The following is a 26,119-nucleotide window of genomic DNA, read 5'->3' as shown; positions in this document are numbered from 1 at the left end:
CGTTCCCCGTCTCGTTCGATCCAATTTCTCGTCGGACGACGAATAAATTTTTCCCACGGAAAGTTTTCCGCTGTACTTTCATCACATAAAACGGTGCCATTCGGCATTCAATCGTATCCGCGATAGCAGGTGTCCGCTCGTGCCAACCATAACCAACGCGGGGGGTGATCATAAATCTGTGAATTTATTCCCTACACTACGAACCGGGGGTACAAAAGTTACGACACTGAGGATGTTTGAAGAAGCAGATAACTTTGCCGACTTGTTCCGCGGTGGGCTGCCGTACTATCTGCTGATAACGCTACCGATCCTGATCATATGCTCCTCCAATCCGGTTCTTGCGGCCAGCGAGTTTGGCGTACAGCGGATGTCACAGTACGACGTTCACGGGGTCCCCTACGGTAGGTATTTTGCCGTGCAGTTTAGGTTGAGGTTAGGGGAGTGTTCCGGCCTCTAGTACGGTCGCCGTCCCAACGACGTCGCTTAATTAACTTTTGATTAACGTGTGCATTAACATGGTTCGTTTTGTCTTTCCCTGCCTGGCGTTAGGTTGCCGTGCATCGGCGTTGAATTTGGAAGCCAAATCTCTGTACACCTGGCAAACGTCGCGACACTGTGTGCTGACCCGTTTGCAGGATATGACCATCGATCACTTTCGAGAAATTCGTGCCAAAGCAGGCGGTCTGGTAGTGCTCCTACCGGAAGATACAACCGCTCTTAGTTTGGAGGACAAACAGGTAAGTTGTGACCACGGGTTTACATTTGCCATCCACTGGGTCACTGTTCTCAATTCGTGTGAGATTCCATAATCGAATTAGTCATATGAAGTAACCCGGCGCAAGGGAACTAATAGGATTAAAATTGATCCAAGGTAGCTGCGTACTGATCGGGATTTTTTTTTCTCACAATAGCACATTCACCTACTTGAGCAGGCGATGATGATGCAGGATGTTCCGATACCGGTGTACTTTTCTAAGTTCAATCCGAAGCTGAATGTAATCATCGATGAAGTAACGCGTACCGCCGTACGCAGCCATAAGCAGAACGCACCGAAACGGGAATCCGCCCTGAGCGAAATGTTCGGTTCGATATCGGCCAACGGCTACCAGGTCGTCGTATCCGGTGCATCCCATGCCATCAACAAGCAATCGAAGATACCGATCATTCAAGGCGAACTGGCCCCGACCAAGCCGAGCAAAACGCTCGATGGTGAAGGCAAGCTGCCATTAATCATCGTGACCGCCCATCTCGACACGTTCGGGCTTACCAATACACGACAAAGTAACGCGGATGTGGCCGTCCTGCTGACGCTGGTGGAGCTCTTCAGCAAACTGCACGCCACCATCCCCAAATATCGGCTCATGTTTCTCGTTTCGGAATCCGGTGTGCTGCTCAACTTCCAAGGCATGAAGAAATGGCTCGACTCGAACCTGGACGAGAACGTGCAAATACAGCATGCTGAGTTCGTCATTTGTCTTGACACGATCGGCAAACTGCTGGCGAATGATAACATCTACATGCACGTTTCCAAGCCCCCGAAAGAGGGTACCTCGATGAACAGTTTCTACAAGACGCTACGAACGGTTGCCCAGCGCTATGGAAATGTGACCGTGGAAGGAGTGCACAAAAAGATCAACCTTGCAGACACTCTACTGGCCTGGGAACACGAGCGATTCAGCATGAAACGCATGCCGGCATTCACGATTTCCAACGTAAAGGTAAGTCACATGCCGTGGGTCGTATATCCTACGGTACGTCAATCTTCGTTTCGTTTTTCCATTTCTCGTGCAGAGCCACAAAGATCCGCTTCGGAACACAATCTTCGAAGACGATACGACCGAGGAGCAGCTGGAGGCGCTGGAACGTAACGTGAAGATCATCGCGGAAGCGCTGGCCAGCCACATCTACAACGTACCTGCTGACGATGGTTCCGCCGGGGAGATATTCACCGGGTCGATGGCCATCACCCGGGAACACATTTTGCCTTGGTTGCACATCCGTTCGACGCATCAGAACAACGATCTCAAATACGCTTTCGAAAAGTACCTCCGGAATGTGAAGTTAACCTACGAAAAACCGGACGCCCGCGAACCAGATTTTATGCTGTACGATGACCGCGACGCGCTACTCAACATCTACAACGTCAAGCCGGCTATCTTTGACCTTTTCCTGACGTTCATGATTTGCCTGTATCTGACGTCGATCTACTTTGCGATCTTCCACTTTCACAAGCTGTACGGTTTCGTGTGTCGCATGACGGTAGTGAAAACCAAAGTGAACTGAGCCGGACAGACAGTTATATCAATCATCTGTAGGTGCGGGTAGTTTAGCTTAAAGAATATGTTTTTATTTTCCTTGTGTTGCATTAGGCGTTCATGTTCGGAACCATCTTTGAGACTATAGCGGAAAGTTCTTCACACCAATGCAATACACACATCATTCATCGAGACGGATATCGGTTCCATTTTGTAGCGTTGTGCAAAACCTTTCCCAAATGTTACACGGTGCAACACCTAGTCCCCTTCTCCCCTAGCCAAGTTGTTGTGTGGTCCAGTTTTCTCATTTGGTTTTCCACATTTTCACAGTTAGCATTACTCTCTCATCTCCTTTGTTCTATTTATTAGCTCCGTTCGAACGTGTCTCGACGGCTTCTAAAGGAAATTCGCTTTTCTCTCAGCGTATCGACGAGTGCAAACGAACCGAACAAAACCAAATAAAACGAATTTGCCAATCGAAGCTGGGTCGACGACGATTTGTGCAAAGTAAACAGACATGTTTTCTCTGATTGATGGTGACCTTGTACAACAGCTTGTAAAGTTCATCTACGTCTTTCTCAATCCGTAATCCGGGCATAGGGTATAGCACTCAACCGAGTTAGCATATTTTACTATAACCGGTACTAATGTAGCCAGTATTTTTTATTTTGACCATATTGGGCACATCGACAATGGTTGAAAGCTTCCAGATCTTCTCTGATTTGTTATCTTTGCTGCTTCAAAGAGATGCATGAGTATCTAAGTCCAAGTTGATAATATAATTTTTATTCTCATTTAAATGTTCCAACACATTTTACTTTTAATTTCTCGCCTAACAGTTTTACTGCACATTTAAAATTATTACCAAGGTAGGTATACCATCATACAAGTAACCTTGGTGTTTTTTCAAAAATAACTGTCAAAATTGTCAATTGGATTGTGAAGCGCTGCATATAGAAAACACGACGCGCAAGAAATCGAGTGTTCATCGTCCGTTGGAAACAGGCTGCAAGCAAAACTATCTAACAAGTAAAAATAAGAATTCCAATAGTAGTTTAAACGCGTGTTATAGCGAATACGATCTATGTGAATACGTTTAATAGTCTGCAGTGGAACTTTTCTTCGCAGTATAGTGAAAATTTAGTCCAAGTGTTGTTGTTGCAGAACAAAACATCTCTCCCAAGCTAATGGAAAATGGCGTTCTCACAGCAAAAGTACCATACAACGAATGTTCATGCAATGTTTCCCTTTACCTTATTTGTGTTTTGTTTTTCTATTTAAGGTTCCCGGCCATAAGATTGTCTGACATTGACGATCTGATGCGCGAGAATGCGTTGGACTCTTCCGACGGTCAAATGTTGATTGATTATATCCGACGCAAGCAAGGTGCTGGCAGACCCCGCTTAAATCTCCTTCTCGATGGGGCAGAAAATCCAATCAACTTTAGGCTTGACCATCTTCAGCCACTGGCGGCTAGTCTATCGCCGAGCAAAACAAACGATGCTACAGATGCGCCAGCATTGGAAACAGCATCCGATACGGCATCTACCAACGCTTCACCCGGGATCGCTCTGGTTCAGCCACATTCAGTCAATAATAGAATTGCTTCATTTATCACTCCTTCGAAGAATGGGACCTCTTCTACGCCAACCGCCGGCAGCCGGGATTGCAATCCAAAATCTCCTCCCTCGCAAAGGGCTTCCCCAGTGCATCGTCTGCTGAGTCCAAGTAGGATTCCGGTGCAACGGGCCAGCTCCGGCACGAACCTCAGTCGGAAAACGCTGATCAAAGAGTGCCAGCGAGCTAATCAGATGAAGTGCGAAATTATTCGCCAAATTGTATCGAGCACGCCGAAGCCGGGCGAAAAGCAAGAGAGAAGTAACGACAACTTCATGAGCATCAGGGAAACCATATCACCCATCTTTGAGGAACGTGTAGCGCCCATGGTCGCTCGAGTCGACGCTGTTCAGGCGCAATTGAATGGCACCGTTCCGGCCACCCAGGATCAGCCGGATGCCATCGATCGAGACGCCCGCGAAAGCACACCACCACGGGGGGACGGAGCGATGGTAGTCATTCCGGAAACGCCAAGTCCGGTTCACAAGTCACCGATGCGAACGGCTTCTCCGTTTAGTGCGCTTAAGTTGCATCGGTCACCATCGATGCGGAAACTCACAGATCAACAGCAAAGAACCAGCATGGCGGCAAGTCAACAGCAACCGAAACGATCCATGGCCGTGGAAGCACTGCGTATAGACGAAAGCGTAGAATATACGCCGCAAAAGAGTATTCTGAAGAAACGCACCACCAAGATATCGGTTGAACCAATGGTTGTTTCGCCGTCTCCTCGGAATCGCGTTAGTTTTTCCGAGCAGCTAATAAGTGTACGCGAATTGTCTCCAGCTTATGTCCGTTCACCAAGGCATTCCGACGTGACATCGGATGAAAGCAGTGAGGAAGCAGAAGAAGAAAATTTCAAAGTGAAGCAGAGAAAGGATATGCATCGAACATCGCACGGACAATTAGTGTGTACCGTTTGGAGCCCCACTAAGCCTACCGTACAGTTGAGAAAATCATCGTTGAACAGTTCCGCCACTATGCCAACCGGGCAGACGAGAAAATCACAACTAACACGATCTGAGGCGTTCGACGAGCAGGTCGAGTCCTTGCCAGCAAATCGTACTAACGAAGAATCGGAACGCACAGGGCCGACCATAGAGGAACAAATGGAAGCAATGCATCAAGAGGATCGATCACCGTGCCGGCCGCAAAGTTTGACCAGACGTTCGCTTTCATTTGACGATATCATTCGGCGCGGTGCAGTACCACGGGGGGATGATCCACCGTCGAAAAATGGAGAGCAGAACGAGTTAGAAACGGACAGGTTGGAGCGAAACAGAGAACAACCGCTCCCGCAGCCCGTACCTTCTCCCGTTTCTAGTCCGAAGGACAAAAGAAAAAATAAGACAATTAGTGACGCCGTCAATATGGTAATGGAAGACTCGACTAGAAATGGTTCCAACGACGTTAGTAGCCAACAGGAGCAGGGGCAGGATGATGGGCGATTGGAAACGAACTTGGATGCAATAGCATCACCGGGACACCGTACCATCAGCAGCCCGATGGCCATCACAAACATTGACACACCACGCACCGTGTTGATGGACATTTACGACCCACCGTCCGCATTTTGTGATGACGACAACGACGACAGCGATGACGACAACGACGACTCGTCTCTCTCGAATAATACTCCGAATGAGGTGGAGGTTCCGACACAGGCCACGGAAGAGACTGATCCGCAGCGACAGAGTGACAAGCTAAGCAAATCAAGGAAACGTCGAAGTGTTTCACCTTGTCCGAAGGAATCAGAACCTGGTGTGCAATCGGCTTGCGAAATGCGGCAAAACGTGTTGAAAACGCATGAACGTATTGTGAGCGTTAGTTCTCCGCAAGATCACGTGTCGTTCAAATTGACCTCATTTGTCGATCGGTTGGTTAGCCAGGAGGAACCGGTATTACCCCAACAACGACCGGCCGACGGTGACGATCAAGCACGGCGTGAGACGATCGTGGTGCCCTCGAAACGACGTCGTGCTAAACCGAGTATTGATAACGATACGGAGAGCTACTTCCAAGCCGTTGAGCAGCCACAAAAGACGAAGGACGCAAAATCGAAACGGGGTAGCCAACGTCGGAAGCTGTTCCCACGAGAGAAATCCGGGTTGGTGGATGAATTGGACGAGAATATTCCCTCGCCCGAACCGCTACCGATGACTCAAGAGGACGAAGCGGTCCCTGAAACGCAGCCGGCAGTTGAGCCGAAGTGCGTTCCTGTCAGCCGTCCCATGACAAAGCAACTGGCTGTGATCATCGAACGCTTATCGATGGCAACCCTGAAACGGTTACAGGAGGGTCAAGGAGCCAAAAATAAAAACGATGCTATCGAAATGAGCGTGAATAAGGAGGAGAAAAGAGCCGGTACCAGCCAACCTAAATCTCCCGTCGAAGAAAAGCAAAATACGGAGCCATCGGAAAAGGACAGGGAAGTATCATCATCAACCGGGTCGGATGGAATCGATAGTGGTACGAGCGGCAAACGTCCACCAGTGCCACGGCAAGGGCGAGGGCGAGGGCGCCCAAAAAAGGATCCTAAAAATGTCGAACAAGGGCAGAAGTATTGGAAGGACATATCGAATGAGCTGCGCCAGCACGTCGAAAGCGATGGCATTCGGAAGAGCAACCGAAAACGGTGCCTGTCGAAGCAGGTACTGATGCGCAATCCACTTTTGAGTAGGAACGACGAACCAAAGTATGTCATGCCGACGTTTGATGAGTTACTGGTCCTGTACGGAGAGCAAGAGAAAAAAAGACAAAACTCGAAGAAAAACGTGAAGGATAAGAAAAAGGCCACCAAGAAGCCGATCTCGACCGAGACAAGAATTGATGACGATGGGTTCCGGATTCCTCCCGTGCCCATAACCGATGGCTCTACCCAGACGTCAGCTGGTAAAAAGCGTACGATCGCATGGTCCGAAAAGCAGCCGGAAGCTGCTACCGCAAACGGCAACGGTCACTGTCCGGCCAATGGTGAATCGCTCGATTCTGGACTCTCTTCTGCGGTGATGACGGTAAGGAAGGACAATCCCTCTAGCACAACACGAATGAGCATACCGTTGAGATAGTTACTATGTATTTTCTTCCCCGTTTTCTCCCAGAGCGATGATGTAACGGAAACGATACCTCCGCCAGTCAGGCAAAAGCCTAGTTCTAGTGCGACCGTCTCTTCAACAGCGGACGGTGACCCCGGAGGCCAAAAAGGGGGAGAATCCGCCGTAAGTGCGTCCGTTGGCTCCACCGAAGATATACTGACGGCCAAACGGCAAGCCATGGACTGGATGTACATGTTGATGGAAAACCAGCAGCAACAGCAAGCGAAACTGATGCCCATTGATATCCAGGGCTTCACGCACTGTTCGATCGACCATCTGTCGTTCCAGCGGCGGGGTGACATTGAGTACTCGTTTTACATCTATTCCAAGTACGACAACTTCGGATTCGTTCGGTTTCTACCCAATGCCAAAAAGAAGATGACGCGGCTGAACAATTTCCATCTGGTAGGCGTAGTCTTTGATTAACTTCTATTGTATGCTCCATTGGTTCCTATGTCGTCTGCTTTTTAACGTTGCGAATTGTATGCTTCTTGTTTCAGAAATTCCTTGTCCTAAATGGATCGTTAACGTTCGTCATCAATGAGCTTGAAGTGAAGGCAGTTGGAGGAGATTTTTTGTTACTTCCAATCGGTAGGTATTTTGACTGTGACATTATGTGCTTCACAGCGTCGAACTCAAACGGTTTCATGTGACAATCTTTTCATCAATACAGGCTGCTCGTATAAGGTTTTGAACGGTCCAGACGTGTCACTGATGTTTATGATTAAAACAATCGAAGGACTGCGCCAATGAGCCGACTTGTGATGATATGGATGTAATGTTTGTCTGTTTTGAAGCATGTTTTATAGTAAAAGGTTAGATATTATTAATAAATGTTTTAATTTGTAATCGGTTGCGATAGCTTCGTTTCGCGTGTAGTCTTTTGTTCTAGTAATTTTTACCGACAATATAAAAAAATGCGCAACATTTGCTCTCAAAAACGCTTTTCGGCTGCTAAGAGATACTAAATCGGTACGAAACGGAGAAAAACACCAATGAGAACCTTTTCCCTGGTGCCCTCCATTTGTTTGATTAACACACTCTCCTCTCCGTCGGTATTTCTTTTGGAGCTGTGGCACGTGTTGCCGTTGAATAATATAGGTCACCGAACGTTTCTCCCCCGCCTCAATCCGCAAGAAAAGTTTCAGCGATTACATAAACGTCCGTATGGACCGGTAGACACGTGTGACACGATGCTTTAGCTGCTATTCACCACACCGCGGTGTGACACACTTTTCCGACAGATGATCTTGGCGGCTACTTGCGGTGTTGTTCTTTTTTTTTGGTTTGTTACTACCGCACACTCACCCTTACCATGCGGCCCACGTGGTTGGGATTAAGAATATTAACCGAATAGAACGCTTGTTAAGACTTTCGCGAAATTGAATAGTAGTTTGTTCGAATTTTTATTTAATTTAGAATCGAAATCCAAGCCCAGGCAGTGCTGTGTGTAGAGTCAATTTTTTTTTTACAAACATTCAATTAAGCATTGTTAGTGTAAATTTTTGCCCTTGGAGATTTTGAGGCCGGAAGCAATTTTTTTTACTTTTTCCATTTATATTGATCCAGAATAGCAGTGGATAGCTATAAACTAGCTTGAAAGACTATGTCCCTTCGAATAGTGAAACAAACATCCCTCGGTTAACATGTTCAACTTCAAACTTTTTTAAACCATCTGCCGACTATACTGGATCGCCCTAGCAAACGTTAAATAGTGGGTTTTCTATTTTAAAATGAAGTACCTTCATAACTATACCATCAATAAAATGCAAGCATTTAATATATAAAAGCTCGAAGTTAGATATTTATTTGCATGATATTTTTTCATATTACGAACAGACATTTTGTAACAGAAGAGAACTAAATATAAGCAAAAGCTCTGATTAAATCGCTTTAGTTACACCGAAATGTAAAGAAGAGGAACAAGCAGAACCAAACATAATGAGTTATCCTTTATTTTAACTTTCCATAAATCCACCAAACTCCGGCATCAAAATTGGTCTGGCTTCCACATGAGTGCAGAGAAGCGAAAAGTTTAATCATTCCTTTATTTTCTCTCTGTTGACGACGCGAGACTGGGACATTCACCATCTACCCACGTTTCTCTGCGTGCTAACCGCGAGGCAAAAACGCGACCACCTGCCACTCAATGGCCATACACGTGTTAAACCATTGCGAAGTAACATTATGGAACAGGCATTTGCCCTACGGAATATCTACTGCCTCGAATCCATCACCGTTACCGCCCGGGTGGTTCGGTCCCAGCGCGCGCCAAAGTAAACTCCAGTCCCAAAACCGAAAATCCATCCATCCCCATGTTGGCCCCCGGCCCGGGCCGGAAGTTTCTACCTTCAGTTTGGTCCCACCGGGGAAAAGGGAGCAACCGTGTGAAGCCGTGTCCGCACGGCGCATGATTTGTCACGAGCCACTAAATCATTACCACGTGGTTGGTGTTCGCTTCCAGCTTGGACATGCCGGTAACATGGGACCCATCCGGCCGCCATGGACCATGCGAGTCTTTGACCCAGGGCTTAATGGAAGGGTGTGAGTTGTTTTTTTTTTGCTTGGCGTTGCGTTTCGAGTATCCCCGCTATTTGGAGTAGAGGGTGGCCACCACACGGAGGATCATTAGTGTCGGGTGTCCGAACGGGTAGCTGCTGAACCGACGGAAATACGACGCACAAACGTACCCGCCAGTCGCGTGTCAATAACGGTGCAGAAAGGATGCAGAAGATGAAGCCTGGGGGGGCAGTTGGGTTGGCATGCCTTCGCTTGACGCAGTCAGCACTCCTTAAAAAGTGTTTCCCGACGTGTGTCTGTGTGTGTCTGTCGATGGTCAAAACCTGCCGGTCCACGTGCGACCAATGTTCGAACCTTTTTTTTTCCCCCCATTCCAACTTTCCCGTCGTTCGCTTGAACCATTTGTTCGTTCCATTTTGTCTTACCGGTTGACGATTACCGAGTGTCTCACGTTACATGCCGCTTGGTGAATGCCCGGCTTGAGGAGAAGTTCCGAACGAGATGCTCAGCTCGGTGTCGGTTTTTTTACAACGCAGCTTAAGCCAACAACTCTGCATAAATATCCCACTGCCTAAAGGTGCTAAAAATTCACTGCTGGTCGTACGTATTTTGGTTTGTGGTCCACCAACACGTTCCGTGCCCGTTTTCGTATAATAAAATCTCCAACCAACAATGCGATGCAGTTTTGTTTAAATAATCATGGGCCATACACTATCCACGTTTTACAGTTTTAACGTGAGAGTTTAATGATTCATGCAACAGATAGACGTTAACCACCTTCTTCCCTATAACTATTCTAAATTTAGCCTCACGCAGAGACAAACGTTGCACATTTCCATTTTCCTGCTTCTATGCTGAACGGGTGCCCGCGGCGACCTTCGCTGGGAGTGTCCTGGAATGGCCGAGCGCAACGTGATCGAACGGAGAAAGAGAGATAAAAATAACTCAAAATGTTGCACATTAAAATTAAAGTTGCTCCATGAGGTAGCATGAGATGGGAAAAGAAGTATTTCATAAAGAGTTTAAACAACCAATAAGAACGGGGCGGATAAATGAATTTCGAATCGCGTGCACCGTCCTTCCTTAGAACAATTAACTAACACTCCAGCACATAATGAATTTTATAACGTTCTTTTTCTTTCACTGCTTGTAAAACCCAACTTTAAGCGTTTTGGTTGACTTCAACCTGCTTAACGATTCTAGCGATTTTTCGTTTTTCGTATCCATTGCTAGCCCTTGAATAAGTAAAAAGCTTTGAAGTAGAAGCCGAAGCGACCAGGCTCATCTTTGGCGTTTCCGAGAAAGCACGTGCAGCCAATATCTGCTAGGGGGAGCCATGGGACGGCGGACTTTTTCAAATTTTCATTCCCCAATGTAACAGTATTGGTTTAAAAAACAAAAAATCGTTCGTTCGTTTCAACGCTCTGAATTAATTGCAATTTGGTAAATACACAAAAAGTTATGAAGCAAAGAAAATTATTCGGTAGTTGACCTCTGAGCATTCAAAGTGGTATCAAGTATGACCACTACCGGTCATGAGATATAAAGACAATTCATTTATTAAAAGGGTGGATATTCAGCATAGCATTTGTAAGCTATATGACCCTACAAAACAGTATGTCTGAAATTGCTGAAACGGACATTCAATTAAAGTTTAAGCGCTTCCTTTAGCTCGCCAGGGGGGGATAATTTCTTTTTTAGGTAATTTTTCAAACTTCTTTTGGGAGTCTGAAGCCGACTCATCGAGGATAGACGTATACAAATCTTTGGAGCAAAAAGTAAACACATAATTAAAGTCGTTGTCAAATTTATTAAAACTCAAAGAAAGTTCATATAGAATTACGCGAAGAACTGTGAACCATTTTTGCCTTTTGTCGGGGGGTAGCTGATATGGGGTGATTAGCACAGGCCGCATAAGTCACGTGTACTTGCAGCCTTCCCCGTGACTCAGAACGCGATATGCTGCGACCGTAATGGTGGTGGTGTTGGGATCAAATGGACCCTTGTATTGTGTTTTTCCCAATGCAGTGGTCAACGGGATCATCTGACGAAGGGTCTTGTCTCTCCTTGTCGGCAGTGCAGCGTTTGCAAAACTTTTGCTCAGGTTCTTCTTTACGTTTGGTGTAACGATCGTCTTCGGTCTTAGCAACCAATAAAGGGCTCCCAATGGGATTTGAACCAACGCCGCGAAATAGATGCCTCAGCACTCGTAGGGCGTGTTCTAACTGGTAGTCTCAGGTCGCATGTTATGAAACCCGTTATATGAATGGCTATAGTAATGGAAATACAAATCTAAACATTCTTCAGAAAATTGATGCTTTTTGCTCGTTTTGTCATGCATTGTAAATAGAGAAGAAAACTCGCGCGTTTGAGAGCGGGAGAGAAAACCCATCGATTGCTTTTTCTATTGTTGATAGAAAGGCGGGGTAAAAGTGGGCGGGAACCAAGATTATACCCTTTCCTCCATGGAATTAAAAATACGAGATTTCTAAGAACGATGATGTTCGATAGGTACTAGAGCGCAAATTGAATGTTATTTAGAAAATAATCTTTTCTAGTCATACAATAATTAGTTTGTTCGGCTCATTTGATTCATTTTGTAAATGTTTGCAGTATACTGAACTAGTACAAGGAGATATTTTTATAGGTCTATTTTTATTGAAATTTAAGTTTCTTACAAGTTACTAAAATAGAAATGAAAATGTGTTCTAGTCGTAATCTTTTTTTTTTTGTTATCTTTAACTTAGTTCCTTGAATTTCTAGAGCTACTTCTCGTAGCAAGCATTTCAAAACTGGTGCACTCAAAAAAATACTATCATGCCACATTTTTTACCCTTTTCCAAGCATCAAGCGCGCATTTTTACCCCACCTTACCCTACAACGTAACGTTGTCCCGCGAAGGAGAGAAAATTCCGCGTGCGCTTTGTTCAGTCATCGAAGAGAAGCGGACCGCGTTGCACGCATTTTGTCGGGCGCTTGTTATTTCAATCCCTTCACTTCGGTTTCAGCGTTCAGGTCTTGAGTTAACGTTTCATGGATAGCAAAAAAAGAGGGTCTTGAACGCGTTCCTCTTATTTCGACCCGCGTTGTGAGTGAAGCAATCCCAGTGTATTTTCCAGTGTGCTTGCTGTGATGAAAATTTTCTGCCCGACTGTTGTGTACGGCAAAAGTAATTAGCGTTCTTGCAGCTGCCCAAGTTTGGCCTCTTGCATCGAAAAGTATCCGCGACTTTGCAGACATATCGTTTGCTAGCAGAAGAAGACGAAGTAGAAAAGTGCGCACGTCGCATCTGTGCTTCTCTCGCGCCCTCCCCATACTCTTCAGGGCAATCTGCGATTCGTTCCACCCGATTGTAAAGTGTGTTGTTTTTCCTCCCCAAACACGGATCTTGCCGACAAAAAAGGTGGTGTCCGGGAGTTCGAGCAGTCGCACGCGCGTCTCAAAGTGTGTACGAGAAGAAGAAAAAACAAAACTACAACCCTCTGCCCAAGAGTTTCTTTGTCAGTCCAGACGGAGACCGTGCGGCGGGTATATATTCGGCAACAGTGAAGTGTTTGCACGAGCGAGATAAAACAAAAACACATCGCGCGCCGAAGAAAGCAGCAAAAACACGCGAAACAGTGTGCTGCGGCCATCTTTGATGCCCGCGGGAAGTGTTGGCAGTTCCACGAAATAATTCGCGCAAGCATCCCGTGCCGAACCTCGGAAGGATTGTGTTGTTTGCGTTCTGTTGTGGTGGCTTCAATCAGCGATAAAAGGACGTCTGACCTGGTGTGTGTTTTGTCATAGCTATCATCGATTAGAGAGGAGCTTAAGTGGAGGACACTTGCACGGCAACAGGAGACGTAGGTTAACCACCCTTTCCTAGCACCGGAAGTGGCCACTTACGAAGACGGCAAACATACTTGCGTCTGGGAATCGCGAACTGTCAGGTGTACCCGGAGATTGGCGTGACAAGAGGGTAAGTGTCGTTGAACTGGATGGGTGCTAATGCTCCGCGTCCTACATCTGTTGTCGAAGAGGCTTCCTCTTCATAGTATTCAAAGTATTAAAGATTGTACTTATTTAATTCGTTCGTTTATTCGTATGTATGAAAAATATAAAGTTTTCGCGTAGATGTTTTTATTAGGGATTTCCTAATTACTGTTGAGATTTACAGCGTCCTATAATACGTGCTAATAATACAATTTTAAACCAAAATTTTCACTTACTCAAAATGTTCCATTCGAAAATTTCTTCATGCTGTTTAAAAAAAAAATTCCTATTGAAGATTGGATCCTTATAAAATGATGCAAAAACTTAACTTATTATCCACATTATTGAACTCTTAATGCTACCAAATTTGATTTGTAGCTGTAAGCGCATTCTGTTATATCCTGTCATGTTTGTTTGGTAGGTATTTAAAACAGGGAATGTAGGTTCCTTGGCATTATTTGACCTTTCTTTTTCTTAACTAAACCGTATTTTAATTAGAGAACACCACGCTCTTTCCTTGATTGTGAACACGTTTCAACTGTAACTTTACCCTCGCAAGGTCAATATAAATAATTGAGTTTTGATTTCGTCTCGCACACTGCCAACAATTGATGTTTTGATATTTTCGGCGGAACAAACGGCGGAACAAAAGGGTTTCCGACGTCCCCATCTTGCTTGTTATGTACAGTACAAGTGTACTACTACTAGACCTCGATAGTCAAAGGTGATTAAATCGTTCGATTTTTTAGTGCCATGCAATGGTGCCAGTTAAATCGTTCGCTGTTTTTCGCAGACGAGAAATTAAATCATCTTTGTGTTTGTGGGATAGTTTCCGTAGGACTATTTCGCAACCAGAACAGGCTGTGACCGACCTCATGATGTTTTTACTGCCTGCTGGATCGTAAGGTTACTTTATTTGTGTAATAAAATTGAAATCAATTTCCAATTTGACCATTTGCAATACGGATCAGACTGGTTGCCATGGTTTCGCTGCTGTGAACACGGACCAGCTACTTTTAAAACAATCTAACAATCTAACTCAATTATTTGATTTACATTTTAAAAATACAAGAAAATAATGAAAACCCCTCTTTCACAGGTTCGGCTAAAAAATCGACTACACGAGTCATCTTAAATCTGCAAAATCACAATGCCTACTTCAACAAAAGTGCATCCAGAACCCACGGCAATCGTTGGGGAAGATAAGCCGTTCAGCGGCGAACACTACCGGCCACAGACCGCATCACCGGCCCGAAGTGAATCCCCGATGGTGGCGAGTCCAGCTGCACAGCCCGGAGGCCACGTCACACCGGCGGGGGCAAACTTTTCCGTGATAAACTACGGTAAGTTCGGGGAAGCGTTCAGAGCGGAAGTAGTGACGGTTCCAGTTCGGTTCCTTCGATGTTCTCGTGGTCGGCGGTCACTGGGATGAGAACTACGACGGCCGATTTTATATGGCGATCAAACACCACTGCACCGTACCGGAAACAACCTACTCGCAAGTTAGGGTAGGTCGCGTGCAGGAAGGTGAGAGTTACCGGAAAGACCGGTTCGATGGATGATGTGTGAAATCGATCAGCCCGACTTGAAGCGGCGAAGGCGGTGGGAACAAGATTACTTAAACGAGGTCGAAACTAACTATGAAGCGTGAACACTACAGAAATTGAGATAGTCTCCGCGAAACAGCGTCATGTACTCACACGTTCCTGGAAGCGGTTCCCGGGTGAGGGAGGGCAAAGATGCTGGAGCTGACGGTCGCGCACCGCTGAATGTGTTTCGTAAGCCGCATCGATGTGGTCTCCGTTTCATGGCGCGTCCATCACGTGTAGGCGGCAAGTGTGTGGAAGTGCAATCAACGTGCCACCCTCTCGTGGTCGGGAGTGTTGTTTGTTGTTTCGGTATTTTTTTTTGCACACCCCACCGAAGCAAATCGCTGTCGTGCGGAGGTGGCCGCAGCAACATGTGAGGTTTGGTGGCGGGAACCCTTCCACCAGTTAGTAACCGGGAGGGTTTGCATTTCACCGCGGCTTGAGTGGATGAATTGTTGATCGACTGTCGTGGGGGGGTTGTTGAGGCGAGGAGAAATGAAAGTAAAAGCTTCCCTCCTCGGCCTGCTGCGCATCGTGCAATGTAACTAACGTCTAGCCATGACGATGTTGTCAACGGAGAAACTATTGCCTAAGTGTGAATTTAGTTTCCGTTGGACGCTGTATTGTTTTCTTTTAGTATACAATAAATTCCACTGATTCTTCGCTGGAGACATTAATGTGTCTGCGTCTCGAGTGGTTCGTAAATTGCACCCAACCATTACTGAACCGTACACTTCACAACTGAGCTTCATGTACATTCCGATTTTAAATGGATTTTTTTTCCCTCCGATAAGATACAAATCTGCAGTGGTTGCCCTTTCGAGAGCCATTTTTTTATGTTACCCTACTTTCCTATTCCTTGCGCTACAATCCACCCTTGTGTCCGTGCAGCGGGGCGAACCCCACTGTCAAGCTCCGACATCACTTGCCGGCACACGTGAGATGGCGTGGAATTTAAAGTGTTTGCAAGGATTTTGCGTGGTTGACGTTCGTCCGGTTGGCGACGATGACGAAGGGTGGTCTGTCCAGTCATTGATACGCTTCCGGATGGGGCCCATCACACATGGGACATGACACATATATTTTTATGTCGTATTCGTAGTTAACTGTCTCCAGTTTATGAATGCCAATTTTATTTTTAATTTTTTAATTTTTTTTTACTTTTTTACAAATTTTAAATTTGTGTCATTTCATTTTAAATTAAAAAGCGCTTTAAGTTTATGTGATTGAAATAACATGTGCACTTTTTGTCTGAGTGTTGATGCACTGAAAATAGAAAATGACATTTTTTAGATGAACTGACAGAAAAGAAACTCAAATAGTTGTTTCGAGATGGTAGGGGTCGGCAAAGTCCGGCCCGTAAGAAAATTTTAGTGTCTCATACAAAAAACCCATCTCAATTTTTATTGGATTTATCCCCGATGTCAGATTTGTTTTCTTGCCAAGAATAAAGATTAAAATTGTTCAACGAGGTGTTGCTATGATATGTTGGGAAACAAAATCAAAATCCAACAAAAACAAGTATGAACATATTTTAAAAAGTTTAATGCTAAAATTTCAAATATTTTATCTTTTACCACTTTTTATGTAACTTTACTATTTAGAAAGATGATATTCCATTAAAAAGGTTACTACTTTGAAAATATTCAGTCATCATTTAAGGTATCCGGCCCGCGGTTTCAGTTTCCTTTTAATCATCTGGCCCTTTTAGGGAAATGTATACGGACCCCTGTTCTAGACACAGCTGGTGTTTATTAGTTCTAACCTCATTGACTCAGAAAGACAGTATAGACTTCACGTCAACATTGTAACCCTTCAGTCGATCTTGGATTTAGTCGAAGTGCGACCATTTCGTTCGACATCCTGTTTTCAAGATTACAAGCAATTTCCTCCACCCGGCCAATACACCCCCATCCCCCTTCCGCACGGATCGCTAGCGGATTCACCGTGGAACGATGCAGACTGTAAACAAAGAAACACGTGACACGGGAGCGGCTCTCGAGCGCGGCCGCGTGAATAATGGGCCGGGCAAACCCCACCTGGAGGGGGCCACTGATGGCGAGGTTTGCAGAGGTGTGCAAATAATGTATGCTGCCGCTCCATTTGGGCCACGCCGGTCCCACAAACCGGGCGAGACGATGAGTTGTTGATCTTCGGAGCGAAACCCGATAGAGATCTCTTCTTTCTCCGATCGCGAACAGTTTTCCGATCGCGCAGCTTCCCGGGCGAATAATGGGAAGAATCGTGTCGAATGGTTTTCCATTGGACGTTGTCATCCCACGTGTTGTAGTTGTAGTCAAGGGCTCGGGTTGGCCTGCGTTGCGTCCATGTTACTCTCAGGCGCAATGACGCACCTCACGCGTGAATGCGGTCTAACGCCACGTGGCTTAGTTTTTTAAAGCTAGGTGTGTGGTATGAGTATGTCCAGTACATATGACTTTTATGTTTTTTTTTTCATGCTGACTCTTTTTAGCGTAAAATTCTTCATTCTTTGCCATTGCAACTATGTGTATATGTGGTGATTTATTTTTTAATCACGACTCCGACCTGCAAATCCTATTGGAAACGGTTCTAAATCGAATGGATATTTACTTACATTGAGGTTGTAAATAGAACATACATCATGTCGTTGTTTGATATAGTCATACTAAAATCGATTCGGTTTAAATTTAAATTTTAATTCATTTGTTGGCGTTTAAAAACGATCACGAAAACTGTCACAGAAAAAGTGCTGACAGGATACATTAGTATTTGGAACAAAACTTCAAATAAAATTGCACATATATTTTCCAACAGTTTGCATTCGTTGTACAACGCCAGTTGAATTAGTTAATCGAAAAATTAAAATTCCTTTACGACCCCGTCTACGTCGCTCTCTGAGTCGAACCGAAGCCAAACCCCATTATGTACTTGGCGTTGCTGGCGTTGCTGTGGCTGCGTGTGTGTGTTGTGTGCAAGCGATAGCGACCGGGACCGGTCACGGCGTCACATTTTACGGCTTCGGCCCGGTCCCGACAACGGTTGCATCCACGTGGCCCGGGCTCGATTGCGGCGGCGAGTGTGAAAACGTGCTGCAACGCGACCGAGACGAGACGCGGCCAGAAGACGTGCGCCAGACCACGGCCACACCATGACACACAATGTGCTTCCTGGCCGCGCGCTCTATGCTGCCGCACGTTGTGTGCCGGATGGGTTTTCAATGAGAGAGGCCATTTTAGATGACGGCTGGAAAAAAACGTGCGGCCGCCGGCCGGAGTGTTGTAAGCTGAGCGGTTTGCTGTTTGTAGCATCTCCGCGGGTTCGTTAGATTGGACGCGACGCTTTCGGCCGCCCTCGGTATCTGTTGTGTTGTACCGTTACGGTACGAAAGTGGCCCTTTGGACGCACACAGACACACGCACACAAACACCCACCCTTTGCTCTTCCCGGAAGCGGCCACATTCGGTAAAGATGGTGATAAATCGATGGGTTGTTCGTGAGAAAAGGCCGGTGGTAGGCAACGAATGGCTTCAGTCTTCTTCTCTGAAATGTTGACGATTTTAATGGTAACCCTTTCAAAGTATACGGGAGTTGATGGAGAAAAAAACACAGAGAAGAACAGGTCGGAGGGGGGGGGGGGGATGAGTTGTAGGAAGGGATGAAACTTTGTAGTGCGTGAATCAGAAAGGTGAATAAACCCATCACGATGGGGGTGAGTCTACGATGGTCCGATCGAAAGCTCCGTTGTCAGGTACGGATCATTACTAATTAGCGCCGGTGTTGTTGCACATACCTTCGGAGCACGTTGCATCGGCTTTCAAGCCGACAAACGGTAGTTGTCGACTGCAAATTGTGTAAAGATAGTTTCTAGGCTGGCAACAGTTCTATAAAAAAAGGAAGAAATTCATTGTTGGTCAGTTATTTTTAGTTATTAGCTTTTGGAAAGATTAATGTCGTTGTTTGTGAAAAATATTTGAATTCTGTTTTTGTCCGCGATCAACGAAAATATCATTATAATATTTTTATTTTTCTTCCAAATATAGTCAACAGTTTCAGCTCAAATTGACCTTATAAATTATACAAACTATGAGATGCACAATTTTTCTCATTAATGCTCCTTGAATAAATGTTAAAAGGTTCCAGAGCATCTTTTCCAGGTGTTCATTGCCTATTTTCATTCTTGCATATTTTCTTTCCTTGTTAATTTCTAACCTAAATGGATGTTGGTTTGATAGATTACTTAAGGATACACGAGCTTTATTTCATCCTTTTTTGATTTTTTTTAAATGAAAGTTACTGATAAATTTCATTAGTACTAAAAAGTAAATAGGTATAATACAAAGCTAAGCTTAAAATATAACTGCTGTTTATCATTAAAATTTAAATATTACGTAAATGTTTTTTTTATTGGCTTGTTTTATATATTCTTGTTGTGTATTCTGGCGGTACATTTTGCTCATAATGCACACAAATTAGCAAACTAACGTCAACGTGAGCTGGAGAGAAAGTGCATAATTTCCACTGCGGGCAGAACTGTTGCCAGGCAAACGTTGGCACTATGAGCCTGATGGTGGCGGACTAGGTTTAACCCATTACGAACGAATGCCCGGTACCCGCTTTCCCCGTTGGCACGATAGATTTGCCGGCGCAGTCTGTAGTCAACAGTTCTCCACTGAGAGGCGCTCCTCCTGCTCTCGAAGTCGGGTGGTAGGTGATTATCTTGTCCGCGAGTGGCTCAGAACGTGATCTTGCGATAATGTTTGTCGGGGGTTTGTTCCTGCGTGCGGTTTCTTGTTTCACTCGTGGCTCACTTTTGTTATTGTCCGCCGGTTTGGATACTCTCTCCAGAACGGTTGGCCACGAGGAGGTACTATTTTAAATTGGAAATTGACCGATCGACCGGTAAGGGTTTTTCTTTCGGTCACGGGCTTATCCCGACCGTAGGGGGTTTTTTTATCGGAATCTACACCACGGAATTTATTTTTCGGTGGGATTAATCGGCTCGAACATGTGGCATCGGTTTTGTAACGGTAACGGCTGGCAGACGACATGTGACTGGCGGGTTAAACATGTGATTTGGCAAATCACCATGGAAGCCCTGCTTATGTATCACCGAAAGCAGTTGTGGTGGTTTATTTATTTAAATACCCTTTTGCTGGTTAACGATGCGGTTCAACGTGCAAGGGTAAGGAAGACATTCTAGTGTTTTTCGTTTGAATGTTTAACTCTTCATTCACTCTTTGGAAATGTAATCTTCCGGCTGTTTTACAGTAAAACATTTGCATGTATATTTGTTGTCATTTAAAATAGCTTCAAAAGGAAAAAGGAACATAAATTTCTTTTTTATACAACGTGAATTTCGGGGGACAAAGATTTTTCAATATATTTCCACCTTGATATTGCTTGTTTAACTGTGGAATAGTTTGAGTACTATATTTTAAATTTAAATGGCAAGATTGACAAAAAAAACTAACGGATTTAAATTCTTTCTACTCCCCAGTTGGTAAAATGCAAAAGCAATCATCCTACAAATCATCCACACGGTGCCGGACACCGTACGAAAGGGCAGGTGTCCGCTCTGGAACAACGGGTCGACTGCTGGAGCCCCTGATGGACGACACGACGAACTCTTCGACTTCCTCGTCGACGGAGTTTGGTTGCAGCAGCAATAGCAGCAGTACCGGCATTAGCTGCGAAACGATCCCGGATGGTAGCGACCAACCGGAGGGTCTCGACACCGAAGACAGCAGTGCGTCTGGGCAGCGGCTACGGAGCCGCAGATCGATGAGCGTTTCGTCGAGCGGTTGCTCTAGCTCGATGGACGATCGGAACTGTGATTTTTCTCCTCTGGGAAGCATCATCAGCTGTCGGTGAGTTGCGCGAACTGCTGGCCCTTTGCGTCATTGCGGAGGGAATTACTCACGAGATTGACGGGTTCTTTTTTTCCATTGCAGCTGCAACTCCTACAGTATGTCCGACTTCGATGACGATGGGTTCCGCGAGGACAGTAGCGTTTCGTCGGCGGGATATGCAGTGTTCTCAACCGCCCGCTCGTATCAAGCGCACCATCCGCTGCACCACCACCATCAGAACGTTTCGCACCATCCGAACAACCACAAGGGTCTGTTCGATATTGCACTGAAGACGGTCAAACTTATCCGGCGCAATCAGGAGCTCCAGCTACGCCTTTCGCAGCTGCAGGAGGAAACAAATGCGTTCATCGAATCGGTGATGGCCAATCCGGAGAACGAGTCGTTACGCTCGCGCTTTTACGGCACGCAGATCAAGCGGATACCGACGCCGGTAACGGTGCAAAAGTAAGCACGATCCGCGGGGAAGTGTCGTGACGCACACGAACAAACACAAACTCCCAACCAAGCGCTTGGCCGGAAAGTCCCGGGGAAGGAGCTTCGATCGGAGCGGTGGTGATCCGTTTGAAACGCTACAATCGACTGCATCCACCCATTCTCAGTGCAACAGCTCGAGGACACTTGCACATCATCATCATCATCAACATACCCAGGCAAGATCGTGTGATCAATCGGCGATCCTTGAGTGCTTGTGTTGGTTCTAGTGAGACTTGCGTTCTAAGATAGATTAGATTGTAGATCAGATTTTTCCATCGGTCGCCATTCTGTAAGATGAGGTTAATTTTTAATTTAATTTATTACTAACAATCGGATTGATGGTTGCTTAATAATAAAACTTATAGCATGTAGTAAAGTAGTTTCGAGCGTTATAGCATTAAAACATATTGTTCTAGCATATTGCTTACGCAGTCGTATGATGAGGACGTTAACAAACAGTCGACATAACAATCTCTAAAGCATTATCCAAGAATCTAATTGACTTCAAATCAATGGAATAAACTACGTAACGGCTGTCGATCGGAACGCAGTTAGGTTATCATTAGATGGAACCGATTATCGATAGTGCGAAGGCACTGTTTCAATAAGCAATCAATATGTCGTTAGCTATGAAGGTAGAGGAAAGCTTTTGCTGACTTTTTATGAATCCATTTAGGGTCAAAATTTTCTGTGAATGTGAAGAATTGGAAGCGAAAGGTCGCAACTGTGTAGGATAAATTATTCTACGATTTATGATCTTGCTTTTCCTTCAGTTGTATTAAAACCAATCAAAAGGTGATATCCTCTCAGTCGATAATAGCGCGGATAAGATCTGTGAGATCGAGCAGAATAATTACGGAAAATTATACATTTCTATTGGGTATTTAGAAAAACCCTACATCACTTCTGTGACCCTACGTTAATTATGTGACAGGAATTCGGAAACAATTTTGCTTAACTTAAAAACTTTTTCAGTTTATTTTACTCTGTAAGATTTCTGTATAATTTTCTGTAAAGCATAAATTCAATTGAACAACTCGTTTTAATTGCGCACACGTCATTGCTGCCAAATACATCCTTATGTTTTTGTTAGAAAGACATTCGACCATATGACCAGTTATCCGACACGACAAATGCAACACGGATTAAAAGAATGTTTTCGGTGTGTTTTGGTGTTGATGATAGTAGACTTAGGAAGGTACTGTTGAATCAAAACATTAATTTAAAATCCTTCAAAAGGCCGTAAGATACATACGCTTCTCTGCTGCTTCAGTGTACGTTAGTGGGACGGAAAAATCTCAATCATATATATAAACATATATGTAGGCATTAAGGAAAACTTATAACAAAATACACGTTCTTTGCAAGGGCAACATCGGCATGGCGAGTTTGAATGAAATTCACAACTATAAAAGAACGGCTAGTTTAAGAACTAGCGAACTCCAAGTGGTATTTATATTTAACTAACGGTAGTGAGTCCGACGAAAAGTGATCATATAAAAGCAAAAATGAGTGAAACACTTTATTCATTCTTTACTGAGAAATGTGTGTTTCTTTGGGTGTTTGGAAAGAAATTTATTGAGCTAGAACAATGGGCAATCCTAAGCCGAATTGACTTGTATTAGGGAGGACAAATTTGAAACATTATCTAATATTAGACAAAGTAACTTAATTTAATGTTTGAGATAAAAGTGCTATGAAAAAAGACTACTTGCAAAATCGGGTATCGAACTTGCAACCGTTGGGTCGACGGGAACACCGTCTTACCATTGGATTGGATTGGCATCAGCTGTGACATTTGTAGGGTTCCGTAAAAGCTCTCGGCCGAAGCAATTAACCCTTGAGTGACATTGCTGACTTGTGTTGTTTTATAATTAGTTTTTTTTTCTTTCCTTTCATTATTGTTTCATATGCGAACTAACAAATAAACATATGTACATAAAAGTTTTATTTAAAGTAAAAAAAATGTACGCAGTGGCGAATGTAGACATTCTAAAATTTGCGTTAAAATTGTTGACAAAAAATCACCCCAGTTGTTTGTTTTTGAAATTCAAAATTCTAGATAAGTAAATCCTATCTTTCTGACTAGTTTTAGGTGCGCAATGGTTTCCCGTACGCCGATCCATCAACGAATCTGATTATGCCAATAGTCTTTCACCATGTCGGCGGCCTTTTCGCCGACCATTATCACAACCCCGTTCGTGTGCGCCGCAGGGATAGTTGGGAAGATGGAGGCATCGACCACCCGTAGGCCGCTGACGCCGTGCACCCGCAGTTCCGGATCGACCACGGCGTCCCGATCGCTGGCCGGGCCCATCTTGCACGTCCCCGATTGATGCTGAATGCTTGCTCCAACCTGCCGCAGACAGCACCGCCAGTATTCGTCCGACCGGAACGGAACATCCTCGCAGCCAAGGAACGGTGTGTCGAGAAGGCGCGCCCCGTACGAGGCGAAGCTCTTCGACTCGCCGATACGCACCGCCATCTTGATGCCCTCCACCATCGTGGCCAGATCGTACGGGTCGTCGTAGTAGTTGCCGGTCATGTGGGGCCACCGGTACGGATTGCGGCTCTTGAGCCACACCCGGCCACGACTCTTCGGGCGCATCAGGACGGGCGCGATCCCGAACGCGTGGTGTCCCCGGGCCGCCCCGAACGTCTCGTCGTAGAACCGGCGCGTCATGCCGAACGTGTGGCGTAGCGAACCCGATTCGTCGTTGTTGACCGCACCCGTCCCGAGCACCAGCTCCACGTCGGGATAGTCATCCGGGGCGAGCGAGTTGTTGGTCTTCACGAACGCGATCCCTTCGGCTCCGCCCGGTACTGTGAAGGGTCCTTGGCGTGCGAACAGGTAGCTGAGCAGTGGCCCCGGCCGACGCATGTCCCGCTCGCGGATGCTTACCGGCTGGTTGATGGTGAACACCAGTCCCGACAGCGTCGGATGGTCCTGCAGGTTGTAGCCTACGCGCAGGTCCTTCACCACCGGGATGCCCAGCTCCTGCAGGTGCTCCCGCGGTCCTACACCGGACAGCATCAGCAGCTGGGGAGAGGCGATCGCCCCGGCCGCCAGGATCACCTCCTTGCGTACCCGCACCGTGTGGACTCGCTTGTTCTTCGAGAACTCCACCCCGAACGCGGTCTTTGTGACCGGATCGATCAGGATGCGCGTGGCCCACGAGCGGGTCGAGATGTCCAGGTTGGGTCGACCAGCGACGGGTTTCAGGTACGCCCGGGCCGCACTGCACCGCTCCCCGTTCACCATGGTCGCCTGTGCCTTGTAGAACCCGAGCTGAACCGGATCGTTCGGATCGATGCGTCGGTAACCGAGCCGCTTGCCGGCGTCAAGGTACCGCGACAGCATCGGCGTCTCAAACGAACTCTCCTCGATGTGTAGCGGGCCCGAGGGATTCGAACCCTTGGCGTTTTCCGCCCGCTCGAAGTACCGCCTCACGTCCCGGTAGCCCCAGCCGTAGTTGCCAGCCTGCTCCCAATCGTCGTAGTCCCGCCGGTGACCCCGACCGTACAGCAGGAAGTTGATCAAGCTCGTCCCGCCCAGTCCGCGCCCCTTCGGCCAGTAACAGACGCCCTGGTCGAGCCCCTTGCACGCGTTCCGTGTCGGATCCGAACGGTAGCCCCAGCTGTAGCCTAGTCAGGGGAGGAGAGTTAGTGCGCTACTAGCTTACCCACTGAAGAGAACTCACCCGTGGCCGTCGTGAGTCCCGCCGTCAGCGGGACGTTCGAGACAAGATTCTCCTCCTTGCCCACCTCGAGCAGCAGCACGCTCCAGTCGGGCATCTCGCTCAACCGGTTGGCCATCACCGAACCACCGGAGCCGGCGCCGATGACCACGAAATCGTACTCCTCGCGGATACGCTCGACCTCCGGAATTGGGACGGACGCGTTGGGCCCGGTGCGCATCAGCAGGCTCAGCTCGTCGAACAGACTCTCGAAGAAGATCGATGGGGCGCGCTGACTGATCGCTTGCGGCGCTAGCAACGTCGCCATGAGGAGGGCAATCGGCCAGGGTTGCCATTTTCTTCTGCCTGTTCTCGTGCCCATCGTCGTCTTCTTCGGTGTCGTCGTCGTGAAGGTGGCCAGCTGCAGGCGAATCATAACCAACCGGACTTAGATAGAGATGGAAGGGAGCAATAGCACTCTCGAGATGTACATTAGGAAAAATAAAACGATGAATAAAAAAACCCGAATCGAAGCATCCGACATCCTTCCACCATCATGGCGAAGGTTGTGGGTTGAAAATGATTGATCTTTTTGTTTGGCTCGTAATTGTAGACTTCTGGCAGCACTCCACCAGACTCATGTCCAGTGGAGAAGATCGAATCGATTTGAGTCCTAACGTACGATGTTTATGCCTGATGGACAGTTTATTCGGCAGGTAGGAAATATCTACCTGCATCATTCGAAGTCATTCGATCGACGGCAATGGCCAGGAAGACATTTGCCAAACGACCGATCGGCAAAGGTTCGTTCAGATCCGCTTGTGTTTTTGAAAAAAGGCGTAGCAAATTATGAATCGTGCGCGATACCGTTTTTTCCATGCCATCGAAAAAGGTGCAACCGAAATTCGAGCGCTTCAAGATTGGTGTTTTTGCTTTTGCAACATCCAATAGAGAACGCAAAACAGTTCACGAGGTTCGCTGATCGTACACACCGTAGGTTTTGTTTGCTTGATTTTAATGCTTTTTTCCAACGAATGATGAATTCAAATCGCTTCAGGACAGAAT

The 26,119-nt window shown here is 46.1% G+C and overlaps 4 protein-coding genes across 4 annotated transcripts; 3 read left to right on the top strand and 1 right to left on the bottom strand.

Annotated features, from left to right (window-relative positions):
• Positions 1–43: 43 nt before the first annotated feature.
• Positions 44–2,767, top strand: LOC131271346 (BOS complex subunit ncln). Its single transcript, XM_058272748.1, has 4 exons — positions 44–401; positions 550–737; positions 912–1,718; positions 1,792–2,767. Exons 1-4 carry the CDS (start codon positions 233–235, stop codon positions 2,281–2,283), a joined length of 1,656 nt encoding a protein of 551 aa, XP_058128731.1. The 5' UTR covers positions 44–232; the 3' UTR covers positions 2,284–2,767.
• Positions 2,768–3,354: 587 nt separating this feature from the next.
• Positions 3,355–7,816, top strand: LOC131271347 (uncharacterized). Its single transcript, XM_058272749.1, has 5 exons — positions 3,355–3,469; positions 3,538–6,886; positions 6,974–7,372; positions 7,468–7,558; positions 7,641–7,816. Exons 1-5 carry the CDS (start codon positions 3,450–3,452, stop codon positions 7,718–7,720), a joined length of 3,939 nt encoding a protein of 1,312 aa, XP_058128732.1. The 5' UTR covers positions 3,355–3,449; the 3' UTR covers positions 7,721–7,816.
• A 6,902-nt stretch (positions 7,817–14,718) lies between these two features.
• Positions 14,719–22,908, top strand: LOC131272262 (uncharacterized). The gene is made up of 3 exons (XM_058273932.1): positions 14,719–14,805; positions 20,531–20,900; positions 20,985–22,908. The coding sequence occupies exons 1-3, from the start codon at positions 14,730–14,732 to the stop codon at positions 21,349–21,351; spliced, it is 813 nt and encodes a 270-aa protein (XP_058129915.1). The 5' UTR covers positions 14,719–14,729; the 3' UTR covers positions 21,352–22,908.
• Positions 22,909–23,502: 594 nt separating this feature from the next.
• On the bottom strand, positions 23,503–25,382 carry LOC131262298 (glucose dehydrogenase [FAD, quinone]-like). Its single transcript, XM_058264272.1, has 2 exons — positions 25,079–25,382; positions 23,503–25,022 (listed from the first exon to the last, which is right to left on the bottom strand). The coding sequence occupies exons 1-2, from the start codon at positions 25,380–25,382 to the stop codon at positions 23,503–23,505; spliced, it is 1,824 nt and encodes a 607-aa protein (XP_058120255.1).
• Between the last annotated feature and the right edge of the window lie 737 nt (positions 25,383–26,119).

The sequence above is a fragment of the Anopheles coustani genome, chromosome 3 (genome assembly GCF_943734705.1).
Source record: "Anopheles coustani chromosome 3, idAnoCousDA_361_x.2, whole genome shotgun sequence".
NCBI classification, from domain to species: domain Eukaryota; kingdom Metazoa; phylum Arthropoda; class Insecta; order Diptera; family Culicidae; genus Anopheles; species Anopheles coustani.
This window is presented reverse-complemented; position numbering and strand designations above follow the sequence as displayed.